The sequence below is a fragment of the Macrosteles quadrilineatus genome, unplaced genomic scaffold, assembly GCF_028750875.1.
Source record: "Macrosteles quadrilineatus isolate MER2022 unplaced genomic scaffold, UCM_ALF_1.0 Scaffold_5__1_contigs__length_97177068, whole genome shotgun sequence".
Classification (NCBI taxonomy): domain Eukaryota; kingdom Metazoa; phylum Arthropoda; class Insecta; order Hemiptera; family Cicadellidae; genus Macrosteles; species Macrosteles quadrilineatus.
The window spans coordinates 1460578-1486203 of record NW_026542598.1 but is presented as its reverse complement, the minus strand read 5'-3'; the positions used below and the strand labels follow the sequence as shown (position 1 = coordinate 1486203).

General features: G+C 36.3%; 1 protein-coding gene across 1 annotated transcript; it reads right to left on the bottom strand.

Moving 5' to 3' along the window:
• Positions 1-5009: 5009 nt before the first annotated feature.
• LOC128994466 (flightin-like) lies at positions 5010-22518 on the bottom strand. The gene is made up of 5 exons (XM_054419041.1): positions 22390-22518; positions 15547-15638; positions 8218-8336; positions 7098-7328; positions 5010-5299 (listed from the first exon to the last, which is right to left on the bottom strand). The coding sequence occupies exons 2-4, from the start codon at positions 15634-15636 to the stop codon at positions 7115-7117; spliced, it is 423 nt and encodes a 140-aa protein (XP_054275016.1). The 5' UTR covers positions 15637-15638; positions 22390-22518; the 3' UTR covers positions 5010-5299; positions 7098-7114.
• Between the last annotated feature and the right edge of the window lie 3108 nt (positions 22519-25626).

Below are 25626 nucleotides of genomic sequence, written 5' to 3'. Positions count from 1 at the left end.
TTTAGTTCATTAATAAAATTAATTATCATCTATGAATAAAATGATAAAAAAAGCTTTGCTTGGAGAAATCAAAAATAAAAAGATTTTCTTGAGGATAAATTTAAAATAAAAAGCAATAATTATAATTGGTTGCAGTTTTCAAAATGTAAACAAAAACACAATCCTGATGTTATCAGTCTAGTCTCCCTCTTGCTAACAGCTGATAGCAGACGACAATTATCCTTGTCCAGACAGTTGAGAAGTCTGTCTGTCCAGCCAGTCTTATCAGGTTTCCAGTTATCAGTTTGTCAGCTTGAGTGCATATCTACTTACAGTTTTCACGGTGACAGAGAAAACTATTAAGTGAAACAAATACTTTAAAACAATTAAAGGTATGTTAAATAAAAATCTTTATAACTTTTAAATTACAGAAATCAATTAAAAAACTCATAACCCTCGCATCTGAGTCTCTTCTGCCAAGGATCACAGCCTGGAGAGTCTTGGAGGATTATACGGCCAGCGACCATCAATACATTATTTTCAATGTCTTAGATTGCATCCCGAGACAGTTGCTGCATCTCGGGAAGTGCCCGTTCGGTGGAACACCAAAAAACTGGACGTGGCTAAATTCACCGAGGCCATCCTGCGGGGAGTGCCAGCGGTGCCTGCCGCACCTGGCATGGCTCATGCAGAGGCTATAGAGTTACATCGATGATGGGGCTGATTGCCTCGGCTTGTGATGAGTCAATGCCCCGCAAGAGACTCCGTTGCGATAGGAGACCTGTATACTGGTGGACTGCAGAGATCGCGGATTTGCGCCGAGCTGCTTTGAGAGCTAGACGACTCGCTACCAGGGCCAGGGCACCCTTGGATAGACGCCGTAAGCTGGAGAGCTACAAGGTGGCGAGGAAGTCTCTCCGCCGGGCCATCAACCGGAGCAAACACAATTGCTGGAAAACACTAAGGGATGATGTCGATTCCGACCCGTGGGGCCTGGGTTACAAACTAGTAACCCAAAAACTCACCACTCGCTCTCCACCTTCCGTCATGGAGGGGGCCGCTATGGAGAGGGTCGTCAAATCCCTTTTTCCGGATCATATTCTGCGCCCACTGCGTGAGTTTGAGATGATGGACGATGTCCCACTCTTCACTCATGAGGAGCTGGAGACTGCCGTTTTATCCCTAAAAAACAACAAGGCTCCTGGACCTGATGGGGTACCTGGCGAGGCTCTTAAGAAGGTTTTTTCAATCAATCCCCTGATTCTTCTGAGCATGTACAACGCCTGCCTAGCAGAGGGGGTATTTCCGTTGTGCTGGAAAAAAGCTAGGCTCGTGCTCGTAGGGAAGGGGAAAGGAGACCCAGAATTGCCGTCCTCTTACAGACCCCTTTGCATGTTGGATACGGCTGGGAAAGTCCTAGAGAAGTTGATCCGTTCCCGACTGAATTCAGCTGTGGTTGCTGCGGGGGACCTGAGCCCTCGCCAATACGGCTTCAGGAAGGGGCGATCAACGGTCGACGCTATTGAGGAGGTGAAGCAAGCCGTGATGAGAGCTGAGGATTTTAATCACTACTCTCGTAGGGTTGTGCTGCTTGTTACACTCGATGTGCGAAACGCATTTAATTCTGCAAGATGGTGCGATATGCTGGACGCTCTGGAGAGCAACTTCCACGTCCCGGCATACCTCATGCGCATTATAGAGGATTACCTCCGGTTCCGCCTCCTCATGTATGATACTACAGAAGGCCCGCGGACGATGAGTGTCACTTCTGGTGCTGCCCAAGGTTCCATACTCGGCCCGGACCTCTGGAACGTTGCCTACGACAGCCTCCTTAGGTCTGAAATGCCTGAAGAAACCGTTTTAGTTGGGTACGCAGATGACATTGCAGCTTTAATAGCTGCTCGTAGTGTTGAGCTGGCCCAGCTAAAATTAAACAGAGTCATGCGAACTATAAACGCATGGATGGCAGATAACGGTCTCTCACTCGCGCTGAACAAAACTGAGATCGTGATTCTGACCAAAAAGCGGATTGACACCATTGTGCCGTTGAGGGTGGGGGACGTCGAAGTCCAGTCCGTTCGTGCCGCCAAGTATCTTGGTGTCATGGTGGACTCTAAGCTTAGCTGGCGGGACCAGATATTCCGAACGGCGGACAAGGCCGCTAAGGTGATCTCTTCTCTTAGCCGGTTAATGGCCAATGTCGGAGGTCCTCGTTCCAGTCGCAGAAGGCTGTTGATGTCTACAGTTCAGTCTGTGCTCCTGTATGGTGCGGAGGTGTGGGCAGACGCGCTCAATAAGGAGGTGTATAGGATGCGGCTTGCCAGAGTGCAGCGTCAGGCAGCACTCAGGGTAGCATCCGCCTACCGAACAGTGTCTGAACCTGCCATCTTGGTGGTTGCTGGAGTAATCCCCGTCAAACTTTTGGCGGCGGAGAGGAAAGCGATTTATCAGCGGCGTGGAGAGGACCATGCAAAAATGGAGGAGCGCAACCGCACCTACCAGCTCTGGCAGGAGAGCTGGGAACAGGAGTCGCGGGGACGCTGGACCAGGAGACTGATTCAGCAAGTCCAACCATGGGTTGACCGACGGTATGGTGAGGTGGACTATTACCTTACCCAGTTTCTGACAGGTCACGGGTTTTTTCGGTCGTACCTGTTCAGGATGGACAAAGCCGTGTCACCCGATTGCATCTACTGCCCAGGCACTCCCGACGACGCGGAGCACACCTTCTTCCGCTGCCAGCGTTGGGAAGGTTCCCGCCTGGAGGCTGAACAACATGTAGGGCAGTTGTTGGTGGACACGGTCATTCCGATGATGACGGAGGGTGAGGACAATTGGACCTGTATGTCACATTTCGTCCAGGATATTCTCCGCACAAAGAAGCTAGAGCTTGACCGAGATGCGGTCTAGGTCATAAAGAAATTGAATGCCAGAAACGGCGCGAGCCCTGAGGGCTTAGGTCACACGTTGACCTGACCTGAAGTAATGTGACAAACAATCCCAGGTCTGTGTCCAACAGAGTAGAGGGGGTTTTTTAGTGAGTAGTCTGACAAGCTCAGGAGTCTCACACTACAGGCTGGCTACCTGTGTGCGTAAAAGAATTTTTACCTCCTCTCCCTTATAAAAAAAAAAAAAAAAGACCTAAGAGTAAAAATATTTAAATTTATAATATCACTAGCTGTAACCCGCGGGCTTTGCCCCGTTTAACTTCTTAATTTTCAAGATGATCTCGTTCGCATGGCTCAATCACGTCCTGGTTGAAGTTCGTTCGCTACGCTCACTCACCTTTAGGTTGGAGCTCGTTCGCTACGCTCACTCACCTTTAGGTTGGAGCTCGTTCGCTGCGCTCACTTGCCTTCAGGTTAGCTCGTTCGCTACGCCCACTCACCTTTTTGGTTGCAAATTAGCTGTTGTCATAAATGTAAAAGAAATAATAGTGCTGCACCCTGTTGGTAATCCTTGTAACTTTAATGCTATTGAACATCATAGAACAGAACCAACTTGTTTAATTGAAACAGCTGTTAAGATTCATTAATTCCATTTCTCATAAGGTTAACATGGGAAACTCCAGAGCCACTGGGGCGGAGCCTATTGGACGGATCACGAAATTGATGGTGTATAAACCTATTCCATGACATTCTACACGTATGTACCAAGTTTCGTGGCAATCGGTTCAGCGGTGTCCGAGTTTATCACCCCCAAACAAACAAACAAACAAATATATATACAAACATCCTCTTTTATAGATATAGATACCGGTAGCATAAAAAAGCAAAGGAGTATACTGCCCCACCGTAAGCCAACTATATTGAAAAAAGTTAACCAAGATTTCAAGAGTACTCCAATTTTTTTGTTCAGGCTCGAGATTAATATGTACAATGTTTAATTTTGAAATCTCAAGAACTTTTTTTGTTTACAAACTGGTAACTATTTAATGCTTCAAAACCATCAATTTATATGGACATTAATTATAGAACCACCGGGACATTCTATGTTAGCATAAATAGTTTATGGCAAAATGTTTAATACATATTTCTATTTAAACACAGTATCCATGCTTTTTTTGTAGTTTATTTGAATCTAGTGCAACTGTTGCTCGAATTCGAGCAATTGCAAAGTATTACAGGCGTTATTTCAAAACGAATAACAGTCATAATTTCCGATGACTTAAAAGAGTCAACTCAAAGATAATGTAATCAATCACTCCACTCCAGTTATCGAAACTGAAAACTAACACGAACACTCTTGTGTGTATCATGTGTTTACTATGAACAGCTGTAACTAATAAAAATTATTCGTCTGTTTAAGTAAACAACATCTTTTCATCATAAGAAATACATTGGGATTTTGATAGCCTGTGGGGCAAAGCCCAAGGACTTTTATTACAGGAATTGGTGAAAGGGGGCGTCTACACAAAAAACCTTAATTTTGACACATTGTTTGTAAAAATCCGTCCATAATTAACGGAGGAGTAGTGTTTTGTGGAAAACGCCTCCACGTACTATATATAAGGATTGCATTACCTACTAATGAAGGTGTTATAATAATTAAATGTTTCATTACCACTTACAGCATTATACCTCTTACAGAAAAGAGATAAATTTTCATTTTAGTAGTAGAGTCCCGCAAACTCGGCACTCGATGACCCGGCAGTCTGCATAACTCGGCCATCGCCTGGCTCAGAAAATTTGTGATTTTTCGAGTTAAATATGTACGTACAGTATAAATTTTTGTATTTCCTAAGGCACCAAGGATTTGTTTTACTATATCTGATGACTTAATACTGACTTGTAATATATAAATATATAAAAAAGGTGGTTGAAAAGCTTAAACATTGTATTGCTCTAATATTTAACAATAGTTCCCGATAACCTGGAATTTCACAAACTCTGCAGCCTTCCAGTCCACATTACGCCGAGTTTGTAGGACTCTAATGTAATTTTATTTTACTTTAAAATGAATTTTTTAGGATTTTAAAAGTAGGTTTTTTATCAATGTCACTCAACTTTAAGGATATCGAATAAGTACTCTTGAAAAAAAATAAATATTTATTTCAAGTATTAGATCTAATACATGCTTATTGAAAGTAAATTTTTTATCCGTGTTACTTAAAGGCCTTTAATAGATTGTGCACTTTATTAGTTCTTGGCCTTGTAAAAATTTAGTCAAAACATCAATATTTTTCTAGTCTAATCAAAAAACGTTTTTCTCCGGAGAAACTTTTCTGAGGGTTCACTGGGGGCCGAGCGGAGACGAGGAAGGTGAAATGCTTGTGCAGAGCGGTTCAATCACTCCCGTGGTGAGCGATCTTTCAATTTTCCTGTAAGATAAAACATAAATTTGTTAGCAATAAATCAAACTGTCTATTTTAAACGCTACCATTACAAAACACTACCTTAAAAGAGATCATATTGTGAATGTTAAAGTATTTTTTTTTTATTTACTAAATGGGAATTTGTAAACAAATTTTAGGATCCCAAATTTAACCCTTAAAACCCTTTAATAATATATGAGAGCTATTTGTATATGAAGTTTCCATTCAGCTTCTGTTACAGCTAATAGAGCTTGAGACCAAGGTCGAGTTACTTCATCCACCACTATTCTACCCAAGACTGAGACAGTGGCGTCGTCCTGTAATACAGCTACTAGGAGGTCACAAATTGTGGATATAGGTCCCCTAGTTGCCATTGGTTATTTGGCTATTAATTAACAGCTGTGTCAAAGGAATATGTCGGCCTTAGTCACCAACAAGACTACAAGATCGCGCCACTCATCCTACACTCATCTCCGTTAATACTTGGCTTTAAATACTTACATTCGTATGGTCGCCATTTCAAAGTAAAGTAAAGTATTAGCATCAGTAGCCAAAAACAATGTGAGGGAAAATCTACGCTCCTACCTAGTTTTTATGGCTAGAATTATAGTGGATGAAGTAAAAAATAACTATGTACAATACACTACAACTATGTACAATAATGTCCTGACAAAAGTATGATGATTAACAAGCTGAGAACATATTGGAAAACCCCTGAGGGAAAATAAATGTCAAGTGCTACATTTGCATACGGTAGGACTACGCAAAATATTTCTTAGACTTTGTAAGATAAAAAAACCATCAAATGCAGGAAATTCAAGCATGGTCAGGTCTATGATGAGTCATGCAGAAAATGATTGCCTTTTAAAAACTTTATCCTGTGGATGAGAGAGAGCGTGATTTGATTAAACCAACATGTTTTCAAACTTTGTTAGTGAACACAGGCCACTCGACCAAAGATATTTTTATCTTCACGCGGTTGGCAACTGCTACCATACGCTCAATAAACCATCAAATAATATGCGAAGAAAACAAATTAATCCTTCTAATTTAACAGAGTGAGAGAACAGTATGTGTAAAACAATTAAATTTTGTTGGTTAACAAGATTATTAATATTCTGGAAGAATCTGGAACCTCCTGTACAAAGACTTACCGAACTGGAAACTCTTCTGAAGTATTTTAAGAAAAATGTATATTTTACTACCGTTGAGACTACTAAGCAATTAAGAAATAATTTACAAAATTTCCTATCAACAAAGCATGTTACAAAATTAACGACTTACAATGGTTTAGTTATCTAAATTTTCAAATTATGTTTTGAGTTTTTTTTGTGTGTATATTCTCAGCATTTTCTTATCTTTGGTTCCATGTAACATATAAAAATAAATTATTTAAGAATTTACTGTAGAAAAAACTTACTTTTGTACCTATAGGTCTAGAATGATAATGAGCTTTCTGGTGGACATGTAACAGCTAGAAACATCTTTAAATACCTCTTGCATTTCATGTTCTACCGTTACATCGTAGACTCCCACAGAACCAATTTCACATTATATTAGCCATTGAGGTTCACAGCATTATCACATAAAACCATTGGTAATTGAAGGGATTTGAACCTGGTACTTCTGGAACTGAAACCCCACACTACCACTCAACCATCAAAAAGTTTCGCCACCCAAATAAATACATGTTGAAAAAACCCCAACCAGTCATGCTGTTGCATGCTCTTCCGTCTTGAAGGGACCTGGACGTCACAGTTCATGCTGAGGGATCTCCCTTCTCCATGCTGTATTGTGTATTTACCTTGTAAGTGATGTTACTCAATGATACAGTACTGACTTGTACTTCCTTCTAAAGAAGTCCTCTGTGTGCTCAGCCCTGTAGGTGTGAGCCACCTTGTAGCTGTAGTGACGTTCCTTCTTGAACGCCGTGTAGTACACATACTGGTTAGGGTTGGGTTTGAAGGTGTAGGTTCGTAACGCTCTCTCCGCCCATGTTTGAGCGCGAGGCATTTCTCTTGTCAACCCGTGTTGTCTGGAAACAAATCATCTTTGGAATATCTGATGTAGACAAAAATTAGGTTCCTAGTATACTATACAAGACCATTATATAGCCGAAGTTACTGTACAGAAGTGAGACAAAGGACGTTTAATACTTTTGGAAAATTAAATACTTTGGAAAATATTCGCCTCAGTTTATGAAAAAGCAGTTTGGGGCATTAGAAAATATTGGGAGTTACGTGAATTAAGCCTGATATAATAGCGCTTATAAAAGCCAAAAGAGTTAGTTAAGTCATGTATTTTGTAGACAGGAATGCGACTGAAGGAGGCTTGTGGACCTATACGAGACGTCCAACAGGCAGACCTTAAGAAAGGCCAAGTCAAGAAAGATGTTATCCCATGCAGAGGAGAGGAGAAACCACGATGGCAGAGAATCTGGAGGCTAATCTACGAGGAAAAAATAGACTGAGATTTGTGACACCCTAGTAGTAAGTAAGTATACTTTATTACACACAATCACCATGCAGTATCTCCATACTCCATTCGATAAGTGTATTTTATATGATAATATCTGTGATACTAGCTGCCCTAAAAACATCAAGACCTGAGAAAATGCTCTGTTACTTTTGACTTTAAGCTTGTTACTACAATTTACTATTTTTAACTAAAGTCCAAATCACTTTACAATTGATACAAACTGAAATGATTTTTTTAGTTATTTATCTCTATTTACCCTCTGAACACTTTCAATAGCTCAACCTATTCTGCAGCTAGAATTAACTTTTAAATCACAAGTATTTAAATCTACAAGCATGGTAACTACAATATCGATAAAACCTAATACCAAATAGGTTTAGATGTAATGGGTATCTATTACAACCTAATACTTAACCTATTATTACAATGTAATAATATTCACAAACCTGCGATCCAGGTAGTCAATGACATCATCGTAGTAGTTGTGTCTGTAGTCATAGATGTAGTGGTAGTTAAGGAATGTTGGTCGAATCCAGTGCCTGAAAACCAGCTTCCTTCTTGGCTCCTGTAGACACATTGTATCTTGGTTTAGAAAAAACTACAAATGCTCATCTGCTAGATATAGTATGGTTCACCACAATGTTTGATAACTAATATCATTCATTAAAGGAATTTAATCATAAATTTGTGGATGGTCCGATGGTATACAAAATTAGATAAAAATATGGTTTGATATTCATTTTTTTGCCAGGAAATAATAAGTAAAGGAAATAAATTAATTCTAAAATCATCTCATAGTCCCTGACAAAGGTGCCTGCCAAGCTTCCCTCAAGATTGGTATTTTGGATAAAACAATAGGTCACATTCGACCAATATTTAGTAAAATGGATTCCAAAATACAAGCTTCAAGCCGATAAAACTTATAAGAAAGTTGTTTATGTAACTACTAAAAAATACTAAATAAAAACAAATAACCAATAATTATGGTAAACATCTAACTAGGAATTACTAGAACTAAATGTTCAAACAATATGCATCACGAAGCGCAGAAATCACTAAATAACAAAGCTTAGTAGACCTATTGTTTAAAAATAATGTTGGAAACCCATCTTAAGACGATTCTAATTTTTCTTGGGAAAACTATATAAAAATTTGACGGGCGTATCTAAAATAAGTAAGTGGAAATCGTGATTATAAGGATGATTGTCTAGTGCACCAATGCCATCCAAAAGTAAGTAAAGTCCATAAGTAAGGTTTCATAGTACCTCATGATACTGTACAGTAGAACATAGTTTACACAACAACCTCAATTACAAGAGCACTTTTCAAATCCCTTTGAATGTGCAATTACCCATTACCTCTGCAGTAAAACCACAATTTCTTTAAAAACAACCTCAATAAGTTATCACTCCTTTCTTCACCATCTAACTCAGAGCCCATAACAAGTCATTTAGAGAAGTCAACCTTATAACATAACTCAATGTAAATGTATTGAACAATTCCCCCAAGAATTCACCGGAACGGATGTTTTTAAGCATTTTAGCGTCAATTCTGACTCAGGTTATTACTAGAACAAGTCTAAACTTAAAACCACTCCATTTCACTTTATAACACATAAACTAATCGTTTATGTCTTTTACTCAACGAAGATTTTATTATCTAACCAATTTTAAACTTTTACACAATAACATACTTTTGCTATAACATTTTGAAAATAAACTTGTTATAAGCATTTGCTCTAAAATGCACTCCTAAAGATACTCATAGTGCTTTCAACAACCGAGATAACACACTACCACCCGAAATGACCTCAACCTAAAATAAGAACTGTACAAGAAGAGCACCTTGATAACAAGACAGTTTCCCTAATACCCTGGAGACACTCAATCGAAGTTCTACTGTATGTTATTACTCGAAACACCTGGTTAGATTAGCCATATTTTGTCAAATTTTACTTACGATGACCTCGTTGTAGTCCCTGACAAACGCGCCTGCCATAGCCGCCTAGGTCGGGTACTCTGTCAGTGAGAACGTCTCTTGTCAGTCAGTACAAAGTAACACCTGCAGCGACAGACGCTTGCCAACAAACTGTCACGTTCTCTACTACTTTTACAATAATGTGATAGTGTGAAAGTCTCTGACAGTGAAGGTGTCAAAGAACTCGTTTCATTTGATCTTCCTGAAGACTTTTAATAAATGTCTTGTTTGTAAAGCTGAAGATAATGAGATGGTGAGTCAGACGCTTCGGTTTGACTATTAAAGCTTATTGGATTTTAAGTGTTTTTAAGTGTTGTTTGATAATATTTTGTTCTATAGAACTTTTATTGTTCTCACTTTCAAAAATGACAGTCGGTGATTCGATACGAAGCAAGATCGTTTTCAGACCCACATTGGGCCTTCAGTTAATGATACTTAACAACAAAATGTTGACGTTAAATAAGAACAAGACCAAGGTTTAGACCATCCGATTAGAAAAAATGAGAAAAATGTCAAAGGCGTAGATATACACAACATAAAAAACATGAAAAAAGGTCATCAAAGAGTGGAAATTTAGAGAGCAAACTTAGACTTTCCAAAATTAAACTTGTTAATTTAGTATAAATCTTAAAGAATGGTTTCCTTTTAGAGGAATATTTGAGAGAATAGAAGATCTCTCTATTGATGATGTTGATGAGTTCCACTAATTAGTTCAGGCTACTATCAAACATTCTAAGGCAAGACTAAAGGTAGATAGCTGTTGCATCAGAGAACAATATAGAGTTTTAAAACTCGATTTGGAGGTATTACTAGGTGTGCAGTCTCAGGTCCGCCAATGGAGCGGAGTGAACAAAATAGTTAAGAAATACTCTTTTATTGTAAATAAAATTTGAATTTAAAAACAGACTAACATAAAAACGTTTAATGATCAATACAGAGTGAAAATTTAAAAACGTACGTTTTCAGAAAAAGCACTTTGCAAATTTTTTTCCCCTTTTTTCAAAACTTTTATTATTATTTTTATTTCGTTAACATTTGAAGTTTCATAAAATGTCCATGGTAACGCAATATCTTTGGTAGTTTCTTTTTAAAAGAGCATCTTTAGTGGAAAAACACAAAATCCTGTCACGACTATAACGGACATTTAAATGAATATTAAAAATGGTTAATATTATTTTTATAACTATGTTTTGCTATAAACTAATTTACTTTTATGACCATTATACAATAAAAAGGTCACTAAGCTTTTAGTATATTTGGTCTTTCCAGAAAAAAACTCAAAAAATTGAAATAAAGCCAATAAAATCTTTTTAAGTTTGTATAACTACGAAAGAACTTACCTGAGACCCGAAAAATCGTTATGTTTGTATAGAGGTGTGCTTCTTTTGTGTATAAAACATTGAAATATTACGATATTTTAATTTTTGAAATTGTTATGATAGAAATCATAAACGTGATGGTCAGGGACAAGCGGTACGGTCGTGAATTGTCTGGGATAATTTAAATCTTTCTAGGCAATCCTTCAATTATACTGTTAGTTATAATAAAAATATGTGTTTCAATTGAACTAAACTGTTCAATTCACAATTATATTAAAGTTATTGTCACGACCAAACACACTATAATCCATAAGGCTGGATTGGTCGTGAAAAAACCCGCGATGGTCGTGAAACTTTGGTCGTGAAATTACGTGTTATTTGGCTCTGTTCTGGCGGTAGCCCTGCACCTCATGTTCGAGGATACAAAGTGGACTTCTAGGTTAATCTAGCAATTGAAATATCTTATAAACAAAAATTAACACCATGTCTACTTCATCGAATGACTACGTACGGTCATGGACACACCAAAATTACAAAAAACACAATCTTTCCTTTATTAATCTTGTAATTCCTCCTTTCAACTCGAAACGACCGGCACTACAATCCTGACGTACACCCCGAACTAGTCTCTCAAACCAACTGACTCCATCGACGCCAGGCTTGCCACTGTCGGGTTCCAAAGTTGAAAATTTTTCCCAAATGGTCGTGACGCCAAATCGAGGGACAGACTTATTTTGTCATGGTAGTCAGTTTGCAATGACAATAAAATTATAATATGCTCCTTTTTTGTAAGTTTAATAACCATTGATGACATAAAAATATGGCTTTATATATTTCGGCATGAATAATTAGTCTAAAAACAGCGTGAAAGTTGGAAAATGTACCCTAGGGACACGTCATGGTCGTGAATTTTGCGACTTTAAAAATACGAAAAAAATACCTAGAACCTATTTAAAACCAAATAAATGTGTGTAACGTGTTGCCCCCGTCCCAAAAAATATTAAAACACATAATAATAAACTACAAATCAAGTATCTACGAAGTAAAAGGCCAGGGACATGAAAACGTACGTTTTTAAATTTTCACTCTACAATACTTCATTAGTCAGGTTGGGTAGCAGGAAAATATTTCAGTTCTGGCAGAGAGGCTGCAATTTTAGGTGGTTATAGTATACAAGTTTCTGAACCTAAAACCGCCAAGACCCCAATTTTTAAGTACCTCGGTTATCCGTAATGACGTCATCAAAATGGCGGCCGTAAGAGGATGCTAGGTCCCCATGAATTGGCTATAACGACCGAATGCCTGAACCGATTTTCATGAAATTTGGCACACAAGTGCTTGAATACATTATCCCGGCCTGGGTTGAAAATGGTCAAGTTTCATCAAGTCATTTCAAAATGGGGGCTGCTCAAAACTAAAACATTATGAGGAAAATAATTGTGAATTGTTTTATACAGGTTGAGTTTTTAATGAGTTCCCCCCTCTACTTTTTTATAAATTTCTTAAGATATCAACTCCGAATCACGTCAGATCATTGTAGAGTAGCAAGTACTTCATTTTGACTGGGTTTGAATTTTTGGCCGCCATCTTGGATCCGCCATATTTGATACAAAGTTATTTTTTCAAATGTAAAGGTAGGGTTGTGACCCACCTTTTCAAACAAGACTTTTATGCTGAATACGATGCTGCAACCTGCTTTAAAAAATGTTGATCCATTCTAAAGTAATGAGAACTTTTTATAACTTTATTTTTAGTCCATTATAACATTGTGCATTTACAAACTAAGGCCATAACCTCAAAATAGTGCTAGATAAAGATAAGTGGACACCACCATTCATTGTTGACCTATTTTCACTCGGTTATGACGGATGTATTTTTTCAGTCACCATCTTGGATCCGCCATTTTGAAATGTGATAAATTATTTTATCCATTTTTGTTATCAAGCTATCTTGATAAAATATTACAATTATTTTTATTTAAAATGTCAATATTTCAAAAATCAAATATGACAATGAAAAACGGATTGCGGCATTGAATTCAGCATAAAAAAGTAGTTCAAAATGATGGGTCACAATACCACCTTCATATTTAAAATAATTTATCACATTTCAAAATAGCGGATCCAAGATGGCGGCTGAAAAAATACATCCGTCATAACCGAGTGAAAATAGGTCAACAAAATGAATGGTGGTGTCCACTTATCTTTATCTAGCACTATTTTTAGATTATGGCCTTAGTTTGTAAATGCACAATGTTATAATGAACTAAAAATAAAGTTATAAAAAGTTCTCATAACTTTAGAATGGATCAACATTTTTTTAAAGCGGATTGCAGCATCATATTCAGCGTAAAAGTCTTGTTTGAAACGGTGGGTCACAACCCTACCTTTACATTTGAAAAAATAACTTTGTATCCAATATGGCGGATCCAAGATGGCGGCTAAAAATTTAAACCCAGTCAAAATTAAGTACTTGCTACTCTACAATGATCTAATGTGGATCGGAGTTGATATCTTGAGAAATGTATAAAAAAGTAGGGGGGGAACTCATTTAAAACTCACCCTGTATAAAACAATTCACAATTATTTTCCTTTTATTTTTTTAGTTTTGAACAGCCGCCATTTTGAGATGACTTTGATGAAACTTTGCAATTTTCAACCCAGGCCGAGATAATGTATTCAAGCACTTGTGTGCCAAATTTCATGAAAATCGGTTCAGGCATTCGGTCGTTATAGCCAATTCATGGGGACCCAGCATCCTCTTACGACCGCCATTTTGATGACGTCATTACGGACGACCGAGGTCCTTAAAAATTGGGGTCTGGGCGGCTTTAGGTTCAGAAACTTGTATACTATAACCACCTAAAATTGCAGCCTCTCTGCCAGAACTGAAATATTCTGCCACTATATGCAGCTATACGACCCCACTACATCATACGAGTAGAGCACATAACGTCCATTTACTGTTTTTTAATGCTTGTAACTGTCCCTATAAAAATGGCTCAGCTAGTTCTTGTTCTTACTGGCAACAACGCTATATAAAGTAATCCGAAGAGAAATTTTAATTTTTCCAGGTCAACCACAGAATTATCTTAAGTGCATCCTTGACTGAGGTGTACCGAAATCACACAGGCAAGATAGTGGGGATTGCCTATGTAAACATATTTCTCCATTTAATTTAATGGAACCAGTTAATTATAAAGAAAATGTAACAGCTCGTTGTTACCTCAGGTATCGGAGACTCAAAGAGACAATTAAGTGGGTAGGTCATCCAAACCTTTCATTAGTAAGATAAAAGAATCAATACACACTGTACAGTCTCCCAAATCAAAAGGTTAATAAATCCCCTATGAAAAATATTCCTTGTGGTGCAAAAAATTGTATTGAAAACTGTTGGATTTGTAGAGACCTGACACATTCCCAGGTGAACTTGTTGTCAGAAAACAGATGTCATCGTTGCACAAAGTATGGCCATGTCAGTAAAAAGTGTCATGTCTGATTGAACTGCCCTCTTTATAATGATCGACATGCAAAACGTGTAACAAAGCTCAAGATAAATATGATGTACCATGTACCTAATGTTGTACATACCTTGTGAAAGTAACTTAGCTAACAATGCACACACTGAAGTATGTTTGCAAACTGTACGTGTCAATATTAAAGCAGGAAATAAATAAATACTGCATCAAGTGTAATTATTGTTTATTCTGGCCCTCAAAATGTAGCTACATTTTGAAGAAATCTCCAGAAGAACCCATTTCATGCATTATTGGTGGATCAGGCATTGTTGAACACGATCAAGTTGTTTATGCCTTAAGTTGTCTGAATGGAATGCATAAATATTACATTAAATATTCAATGAATTAAAGAATCAAGTTGAATATTTTTAGTCAAAGACACAAATAAAACATAAATGGGGGTGGTGTGAAAGTATTACCTTAGGCGAGGGAAATGGGAAGTGTTACCTTAGGCGGGGGTGGTGTGAAAGTATTACCTTAGGCGAGGGTAGTGGTAAGTGTTACCTTTAGCGGGGGTGGTATGAAAGTATTACCTTAGGCGAGGGTGGTAGGAAGTGTTACCTTAGGCGAGGGTGGTGGGAAGTGTTACCTTAGGCGGGGGTGGTGTGATAGTATTACCTTAGGCGAGGGTGGTGGGAAGTGTTACCTTAGGCGAGGGTGGTGGGAAGTGTTACCTTTGGAGGGGGTGGTGTGAAAGTGTTACCTTAGGTGGGGGTGGTGTGAAAGTGTTACCTTTGGAGGGGGTGGTGTGAAAGTGTTACCTTAGGTGGGGGTGGTGTGAAAGTGTTACCTTAGGTGGGGGTGGTGTGAAAGTATTACCTTAGGCGGGGGTGGTGAAAAGTGTTACCTTTGGAGGGGGTGGTGTGAAAGTGTTACCTTTGGCGGGGGTGGTGGGAAAGTTATAGCTTTGACAGGGGTGGTGGAAAAGTGTTAACTGTGGCGGGGTTGGTGGGGAGTGTTACCTTTGGCGGGGGTGGTGGGAAGTGTTCCACAGGTGCAGGTTCAGGTTCCGGTGCCGCCTCGACGGGGGGTGCTGCTTCTGCCTCAGCCATCTCTTGAATAAAAAAAATCAATTAGAATCTATAAGTTAAGAGTCCTTGCTGCGATATTGTGTGAATGTGTGAAATTATCGGGCTGTAGACGCTTGTGGTATACCTCCCAGCTCACACTTACAACTAAATGGTTAGTAACTGATTAATTCCAAATTAAGTGGAAAGAATGAGTAACTTGCGTATAATTTCACCTTCTTACCCTACTCTATAAATTCAATAGTTAAAGGCTGTCTCATGTTAAGTTGAGGCAGACTACCTGACCAGAGGGTATAGCAGGACAATGGCTAGACCGAACCTTCGACGGACCGTCCCGACCCTTGGAGTAAATCCCATTAACCACGCTTCACTGAATACTTCACTTAAAAGCGTAAATATATTGATTAATTGAAAATATAATAAATTCATCATATCTGAAAATAATGTATACTAGGTTATAAAAAACAAAATGTTTCATGTTCGTCCCATGCAAATCGGCCGACTTGAAGTATTAAAACAAACTGCTAATTTGTCTCTTGTAGTACAAAATTAATTTATAAGTCTGTATAGTGCATCTATCAATGTAAATTAAATGAGAGCTTTGTCTTAGATTGCTCAAAATTATATATATTTTTTGTTATTTTTACATTTTATACGTTGAAGAAGTGAGATTAATAACCGCGTGGCTTAAATAATGGGTTTGATTAATCGCAAGGGCAATATGTAATTGTTAGTTAAATAAAAAAATCTAGCCACCATCTATGTCGGGAACCGGAGAATCAGTGTGTATCAAGTTGCATCCTACTCCAGTTTTGATAACAATAGAGGTTTCCACTCATTAACGGCGTTTCGAATGCTTATTTTTAAAGGTAAGGGTCAAGTGGAGGTGATAGATTTCTTCCCCTAAAATCACCTAAATATTATGAACGAAGTATAATACAGAATATCAATTGTTAGTAATTTAAAATTAAATATTGTACTTAGTTATAAGAGTAAAAGTTTGTTTTAATACTTAAAGTCGGCCGATTAGCATGGTACGAACATGCAAAATTTTGTTTTTTATAACCTAGAATACATTATTTTCAGATATGACGAATTGATTATATTTTCTATTAATCAATATATTTACGCTGTTATGTGAAGTATTCGTTGAAGCGTGGTTAATGGGATTTACTCTGAGAGCCGGGAGGGTCCGTCGAAGGACCGGTCTAGCCATTGTTCTTCTCTACCCTCTGGTCAGGTAGTCTGCCTCAACTTAACATGAGACAGCCTTTAGTTACGCTCATAATGTGAAATAAAACATAAAAAAATAAAAACATATAAAGAAAAAATAATATAATATTCATAATTAGTGGTAACAATAGTTTCTTATTAAATTAATTGATGCAACACTTATGTAATTATGTCACAGGTGGTACCGAATTCCATGCAAATTGTTTAATTTGGCCCATGCATCCAGTCTGTTGCATTAAATATTTTGCTATCCATACGAAATATTATTTTGCTTTTGCAACACAAACAGTCGTATTAGGATTTTTAAAATTCTAATTATACTTCCTTCCTATACATAGTATATGGATAAAGTATCGTTTTCATCAAAATTTTCTAGTTTGAGTTTTGAGTGAATATATCCGTTTTGTGTTTTCAAAAAAAGCTTTTGGAAGTGATGTCTGTCCGTGTGTGTGGATTGTCTGTATGTGTGGATGTGTACAAAGCTACAGACCACACCTGTGGTCCGATTTCGATGAAATTTGGTATGTTTGTACCAATTCATGGTATTCCGATGAGGTTTTTTAATTTTCGGGGTTTTACGGTGATTTTCCCATAAAACTCCATAAAATAACAGAAAAATAATTGAATTTTCTCTAAAACGGCCCGAACGGTTTTGATAAAACTTTAGTACTGTATGTTATACCCTTTAAATTCTGAACAAAATTTTACTAATTCTTCTATTCTTGTAAAATTACTGTTCAAAAGTTATTATAACTATTGTTATTTATTTTCCCATAAAAACCCATAAAATAAAAAAAACCCCGGTTTTAAATTATATTTCTATACTATGGTCCTTCTAATTCTAATCCAAATAGTGCAACCCCCCATTGCTGTGAAAATTACGGTTAAAAGTAAATGCAACTTTAGTGATTTCTCCCTTAACATATGTTCTCACCGCCTACCAATGACAAAGGTTGTTGACAAGCTAATGGAAGAAAGTATTTGTCAGATTGCTGATACTGTTCATTTTACCTGCATTTATCATCTTCTTTACACTTGTACTGCACCTATTAAATTTGATCTACCATGATTTATTTTGATAAAAAAACTAATTAAACAGTAGACTTTATTAGCTTAAATTATTAGCGTAACATTTTTAACAAGATGTGTTAAGACTATAACAACAAAATTATGTATTTGTTTTAATTCAAGCTTCAAACACAATGTTCAGCATAAGAAAACTTAATTATTTTACTGGAAAACTGAATTGAAACCTATTTATTTGCATTAAAAAACTTTAACAGAGTCTTACTTTACATCAATACAAATCTATACTATTATATACAGATAATGGTGTCTGTCTGTCTGTATGTGTATTACTATTTAACGTAAAAACTAGTGAACTGACTGGGATTAAATTCTACAAAAATATAGCTACCACACTAAGGGTGGTCATAAGACTATTCACACTTCAATTTGGCATTGAAAGTTCTGAGGTGAGGATTATAAAGTAAATATTGATTTGTATGGCTGTAATGAGAACAATCACAATGTTAACATTTGCTTTGACATTTCAATGTAAACAAGAAGAGCTGCCAAATTGCTTATTTCACAATTTCAGGCAGCTGATAAAAAAAAATAAATAGAATATTTCTTTCTAAACTATGTCAATGGTTATATCATAGACTAACCAACACAGGTAGACTTCTCATCCCATTGTAAATTTTGAAGCTCGTTTTTCATGTCTAGTTCAGTGTACGCCACACTGGGCGCTAGTGTCAACGAAATTTTGCTTCTATTATTTTAGGGTTAATTTCTTGATTTGTGCTTTACTGTTTGGTTAAATAACTAGGGGACAATTTATTGTTTATGATTAGATCGTATTATTTGGTTAAACGAGGTTTTAAATGACTGTATTAACGGGAAACAAATTGTAAACAAAACACGACCTCTGCATAAACCGTACATGAACTAACAATAAAATTGTCTTCAGCTGTTCCATTAGGATGAGAAATCTACTAAGGGAGTATGTTTTATCTATGGTTATATAAATAAAAAAGGTTCTATAACTGTTGCTCTATCAACCCAGCCTCTGCTTTGGATTTTTAAAAGTGCCTAAGTTTGAAAATAAAGTGATTGATATACAGTGTGTAAATTAAGTATTGAAACAAACCTGTATTTTTAAAACCGAAATAGATAGAAATATTCTGTTTGTGGCAATAATTGTTAACAAAGGTTCTGCATTTTTTTACATCAAAAATATTTTTTAACCCCCCTAACAGGGTAGGGGGTAGGGGTGACTTATTTTTTTCAAATAGCAACCCCTATTGAGTGACCCCTCATTTTGAAGGATTTGTCAAAAGAAACCCGAGGTGGATATCTCACCCCTAGCCAAAATGGTGGATATTCCAAAATGGGTGCTTTTTAAAAAAAAAATTTTGGAATACCCGCCATTTAGGCTAGGGTTGAAATATCTACCTCGGGTTTGCGTCATTGTTTATCTTTTAACAACCCCTTCAAAATGAGGGGTCACTCAATAGGGGTTGTTATTGGAAAAAATAAGTCACCCCCACCCCCTACCCTGTTAAGGGGTTGAACAAATAATGTTGATGTAAAAATTGCGGAACCTATGTTAACAATAAATTCAACAAACAGAATATTTCTATCTATTTTGGTTTTAAAAATACAGATTTCTTTCCATTATTTGTGAAATTTGTGCTTTTTCACATACAGTAAATAAAATTTTGGAATGCCTGCCATTTTGGCTAGGGGTGAGATATCCACCTCGGGTTTGCTTCATCGTGTTTCTTTTGACAAATCCTTCAAAATGAGGGGTCACTCAATAGGGGTTGCTATTTGAAAAAAATGAGTCACCTCCCTCACTAGTTAGGGGGGTTAAAAAATATATGTGATATAAAAAATTGCGGAACCTTTGTTAACAAATATTTCCACAAACAGAATATTTCTATCTATTTCGGTTTAAAAAATACAGATTTGTTTCAATACTTAATTTACACACTGTATTTCATGGAAACAGTATGAAAACTACAATGTATGGATGTTTTTTATGAATTTGGAGGATTTCTTTATAAATTCAACTGCTTAACATGTAATTAATTAATTTAACATAACTTGCATTTTACGTTGACTTTTTTATATTTAGGTAAATGTAATTGTGTGTTTTACACCTATGCTTAAAGTAAACTAAAGAATATCATAAATAACTAAATTGTACACCATTGATTTTTGTGTTCTGAAATCTGTGGTAGATTTGTAACTATACATTTAATTTTAAAAAATGGCAGTACAAAATACTCTTATTTGATCTTACTATAGCTTGCAGTTCACAATAATTACTTTATTGCATTTCGATAAATTTATTATTTGTGTTTTGCTACACCGCTGATTAAATTAAACTATACACACTACACAGTGTTCTTTTGTTTCTAAAAACAGTGAAATATCTATTGATATGTTAACTTGATCAATGATAAGTGTAAAAATCTAAAGGCAATGGACTATGGAACTGAATAAAATAACTTGTTTGTATATTATGTTGTTCGTTGATATTTTTGTAGAATCAGAGATGCAATGACACATATTATTACTCTGATTCTAATTATATTATTCTGTATTTACTATTACATTTTTTATTCCTCAATGTTTTGATAATCATATTAGTTTTGTCTGCCGTCTTTAATGCTAAATTAATAATTTACAACTTTCTATAGTATAGATATCGTTTCTTTAATATTGCAAAAGACAAACAAAAGACAAAGCCTTTTATTGATAAGGCACAACAATATTTCTTAAGTTTATAACTGCTGATGTTGTTAATTTAAATTTAATAATTAGTTTAGCTTAGCAACTTCAAGATTGAAATTTAAAATGTCAAATGTAAAGAAAAATATAATATTTAAATAAGGGAGATGAAGGTAAATAAATAATGTATGTGAATTGTGAATGTGATTTGAAATTTTGGTAAGATTTTCACATTTCAGCCTACACAAGATTTAAAATTAATCAAATCAAGACCAAAATTTTGGTTTACACTACTTACCAGATTAAAAAGCCATACATGTTCCTATAAAGGCCCAAAAGGTTGAATTTTGTTTCTAAAGCGTTGGTGGATGTGTAACTATTTTTTTACAACTGATGTAAAGATCGAAATGTTTCTATTTCGTGTCTTCTTCCCGTTAAAAATCAAGGGTACAACAGCTAGTAGTTAATAAAATTAAAATAAAAGGTTCTGAATTTTTAGATTGTAAACCAATTATATCAACATTTCATTTTACAGTATCATGTTTATAATTTTGACATACATTTTAACTACCTATCTTAGTTATGTATTAAGTTCAATTAATTGGGTGTTGGAAGATATCACAATTTTTACAACCGTTAAATAATTTTTTCACCACACTACGATGTTTTTAGCCGCCGAAAGCTACTGCTGTCCATGCTAGCTGACATCGTCATTTGGGGGCCGAGCAGGTTTGTACATCCCTAGGGCCGAAAATCAGCTGTTCGCTTATTTTATACTAGCTGTAACCCGCGGGCTTTGCCCCGTTTAACTTCTTAATTTTCAAGATGATCTCGTTTGCATGGCTCAATCACGTCCTGGTTGAAGTTCGTTCGCTACGCTCACTCACCTTTGAGTTGGAGCTCGTTCGCTACGCTCACTCACCTTTAGGTTGGAGCTCGTTCGCTGCGCTCACTTTCCTTCAGGTTAGCTCAGCTGTTCGCTTATTTTATATTTTCTTAAAACATTAATGCATATTAAATACACTGTCATTATCCATAGCATTGCAATAAACTTGTTTTATTGTCACCACGGCCTAGAAACTATTTATTTATTATTTTTGCTGATTCCTGAAAATATTTCTTCACATAATCTTAAAGCTGTAGGTATTCTTTTGTTTCAAAATTATGCTAAGTCAAAATTAATGTAAAAACAATTAAAATTATTCATTGTGTACTAGTTCTAAAAATGAATAGTACGTCAATGGTCAAGACTCTATTATGACATTACAGTACTATCCAATACCAACAAACAAGTCACGTTTGTTACACTCTCACAAAGTTTTTTTTACAATTCTTCTATGCTATGGTTAAAACACCAAAACCCGACTCAAAACAAAGATATTAAATTACCCAGGTTAACAGTGTATTTGTCACTAACATATCCCAGATTAATTTACACAACTAAAATTTAGAACACTTTGGTATGAGAGTATGTAGTGAGTTGCCAGTATATGCTAATACCATTTTGGAAAGTTCTAGGTTGTGGTACACGTAACTTATATTTACCATATCATGTACATTGTTTTTATCTGTATGCTTATTAGTAAACAAATACAAAACTTTTTAAAACTATTAATCCAAAAACAAAAACTTTGTTTACAGACTTATTTTAGTTTAAAACTCCAACACCCACTTAAAAATACAATACTCTTTTATTTTTATTGTTACAAATTTCAGATTCATAAATCCTTAAAAAGGAATTCACAATCTTAAAGCCACAACAAATTGGTAGCAATAAATATTGACATTGGACTAGTTACCTACCTCGCAGCCGCAGCAGACTCCTCTCTCAGACCAAAGACTAACGGAGGATCCGTCTACAAGTAGCAGCCGCTAGTTTAAACGTCTATGCCAAGGCTGCTAATCGGACCTTCGCAGACCCCACCAGGCATCAAGTAGCATTCCTAGCAACTGCAGGCTTTGAGCTAATTAAGTCTTGGCCCAAACTTTGACACTCGCTGCCTGAGTTGCCGCCCGAAGGTCGATCCCTTACCTATTTTTAATTTTGTCAAAATCAAACCAATCCACGGAAGCGATGTGTTCGGCTTGAGAATGGCCTAACTACTGATCTCGTCGCTGTTAATTTTAGCCGAGCTTATTGTCCAAACGTAGCACTGTTGGGGATTTTGGCTAAAGAGGAATCTTTGGTTCAGGCCGTCCTTAGAGGTGAATGGTAGTATTTTACCAAATGCTTCGGCTAGGAAGCATGAAAATGTGGTTGTCAGGTTAATAGAATGCACTAGGTGTAACGATCGGGCCATATTGGGTTGAATTATAGCCTACTTGCTGTATTGAACAATAAGTCATAGTTCATTAACTATATTTGGTTTACTCTTAGAACTTCATAAATAGCTAGTTGTTTTCCTGTCGTGTGATTTTGAACAAGATTAGGACATATTTTATGAAGTGTTTCAGTATTGTTATTCCAACCGTAATCACTCCACTACTAAATTCAAATATAAATATAAGAAAAATTACTCAAATAACAGAAAGTTTCTTTTCTATGGACCTCCGTTTTTGAACATTGTTTTCAACTTTACGTTCAACTACGTTCAACATCACCAAAAGCATTATTATCTTTTGAAAATGTCGAGGTTCTAGCTATACAATTCTTGGGCCTAAGAAATCAAACTGTTGATTATATACTTATAGAGTTATCATCGTGTTGGAAATGTGAAGAAAATGTTAAGGTATATTTTTATACCGACCGGGAATGGTCGGTTGCGTTGATGTCAGCTATTACAGTAGCCTATTCCTCACATTCTCGGGTAAGTTGATCTTTCATTTTGGCTTGGTGGAAAGTAACATGCGTACATACAACGGGTGTCAGTAATCAAAAGCACATTATGGTGAATTAATAATGGGGGCTGGGACCCCCTTGCACACATTGATAGATGCCCATGCCCCTCAGAACCCAGCAATCTAACAACGTTTAACGACTAATAATGTAAAAATGATGCATACCTGAAAGCGTTGAGAAGAAAGTGAAATAAAACTACATAACTCATACAGTCGAGTTGATGCTGTTCCTGCTGATGATTGCTGGTCCCTTTGTTTTGTAATCCGATTTACGAAGAGCGAACAATGAAGCGGAAATCGTTGTAATTGAACCGTTGGGAAATTGAAACAAGAACTACGAGTTTTAAATTCAGAATCGCATTTTCCTGTTTTTAATGTTTCCATGTTCCATGAAGATTACTAGAATAAATTTAAAGTACAAGCATGTATTGTTGTATCAAAATCCTAGACAACCTTCTTTAAGATAGGAATCAGACGATTGCAGCCCAGACATACCCTTGACGAATTCCTTTTTTCATGCAAAAGCATTTTTGCCATCTAAAAATCGTATTTGGGTGTCAGTATAAAGCACAAGTACCTACACTAATTAAATGCAAAATTACCAATTGACAAAGGCTTAAACACGTATTTTGACACGTTACTGCTATGAGAGCTTAAAATTAATTTAAATATATAGGCTACTAGTGCATTATAACTATTTTTACTCCATAATACACTGTTAATGAAAAGTGTGTATTAAAGTATTACGAGAGGTCGTCCAGTGGTCGAAACTCGACCAAAAATATGTAATGTACTCACTTATCTATTTTCACCCCACACTGTAAATAAAACATGTGATTGGAGTTTCCTCCATTTGTTTTGATTTTCTGTTTATATTTCGTTGTTATTTCGTAACCAGCATAGCAACGCATAAGATCCATGTTAATTTTTTCAAATTTTTAAACTCATTTTTTGTGCTTATCTTTGAGCCTATTTAAATTTATAAAGGGATTCTGCACACCTACAGGAAAATAGCTTTCCAACGGTATGCGTAGATTTTCCCTACGATTCACACGAGCTGAGAAAAAAGGTTTTAAAGAAACATGCTTGCCTATTAATATATAGATAGATAAAGTATTATAGTATGTTACGTTACTAGTCCTGAAAATAATATTACGGACTCGTATGGTAATCCCATTACTCATTACAGTACAGTAGTACGTAATGAAACCCCATATGATTAAGCTGGCGGCAAACAGCTGTTTTCTGGACTAAATCCTTGCATGGGAAGTTCGTCAAAATAGTGTAGTGTGGCGTAAAAATATTTTAACGAACCTCCCACGCAAGGATTTAGTCCAGAAAACAGCTGTTCGCCCCCAGCTTAATCATATGGGGTTTCATTACGTACTACTGTTACAGTAGTACAGTACTGTAATGAGTTTTTACCGGACACCAACCAGCTGATTATATTTGGCAAGGAGTGGTTATAAAAAACATAACCTCTCTTAGAGGTGAGTAGTATTTGTTGGTCCTTAAGTCGGTGGGTAACTATAAGGATTTTTTTATTGTTAAGTTAGCTTAGAATAGTATGGCGTAAAATATCGTACGTCACTCGTCCAAAATGTGTTTACCGGACTCGTATGGTAATCCCGACCATACTCATCCGGTAAACACCTATTTTTAGGACTAGCAACGTAATTTATTATTACCATATTATAACTGTGTTTGAACTAAATGTAGTTAGTTATAAGATGGTAATAATATGGTTACTAAGTTGTAAACAGTACATTACAACAGTATTCTATGTAAGTTTACAAAGAAAAATCCTGTTTGTAAATTGTAAAGGATATACCAGCGTGTTCAAATGTAGAATCGAATCATATGCATAGAGAACTGACAAAGCAGAAACATCGCATCCAATGTCACGTACGAAGACTACAAAAGAAAAGTATTTTTTACAGAACCTTGTTATTGCATTCCATTTTACAATGTCGAACGCTTTGCTTGGATTTAAAACGTATGAACTTACTACAAAGCATCCACAAAACAATTCATAATAATTGATAGTTATAAGTGATTGATAAGTGATAAATTAACAGTCCTGTCTAAGGAACTTGTCGGCCTTGGTCAGTAATAAGACTACAAGATCGCGCCACTAATCCTACTCTCGTCCCCATTCATAAAATACCTACATTCGTATGGTTGCACTTTAAAATAAAAGTA

Bases quoted from the DNA above. Each gene is read 5' to 3' on its own strand.
- LOC128994466 (XM_054419041.1), bottom strand. From the start codon at position 15,636: ATGGCTGAGGCAGAAGCAGCACCCCCCGTCGAGGCGGCACCGGAACCT. The intron at 8,337-15,546 runs GTAACACTCCCC...ATGTGTCTACAG, and splicing joins TCCCACCACCCCCGCCAAAG to GAGCCAAGAAGGAAGCTGGT. The intron at 7,329-8,217 runs GTTTGTGAATAT...ATTTGTTTCCAG, and splicing joins ATTGACTACCTGGATCGCAG to ACAACACGGGTTGACAAGAG.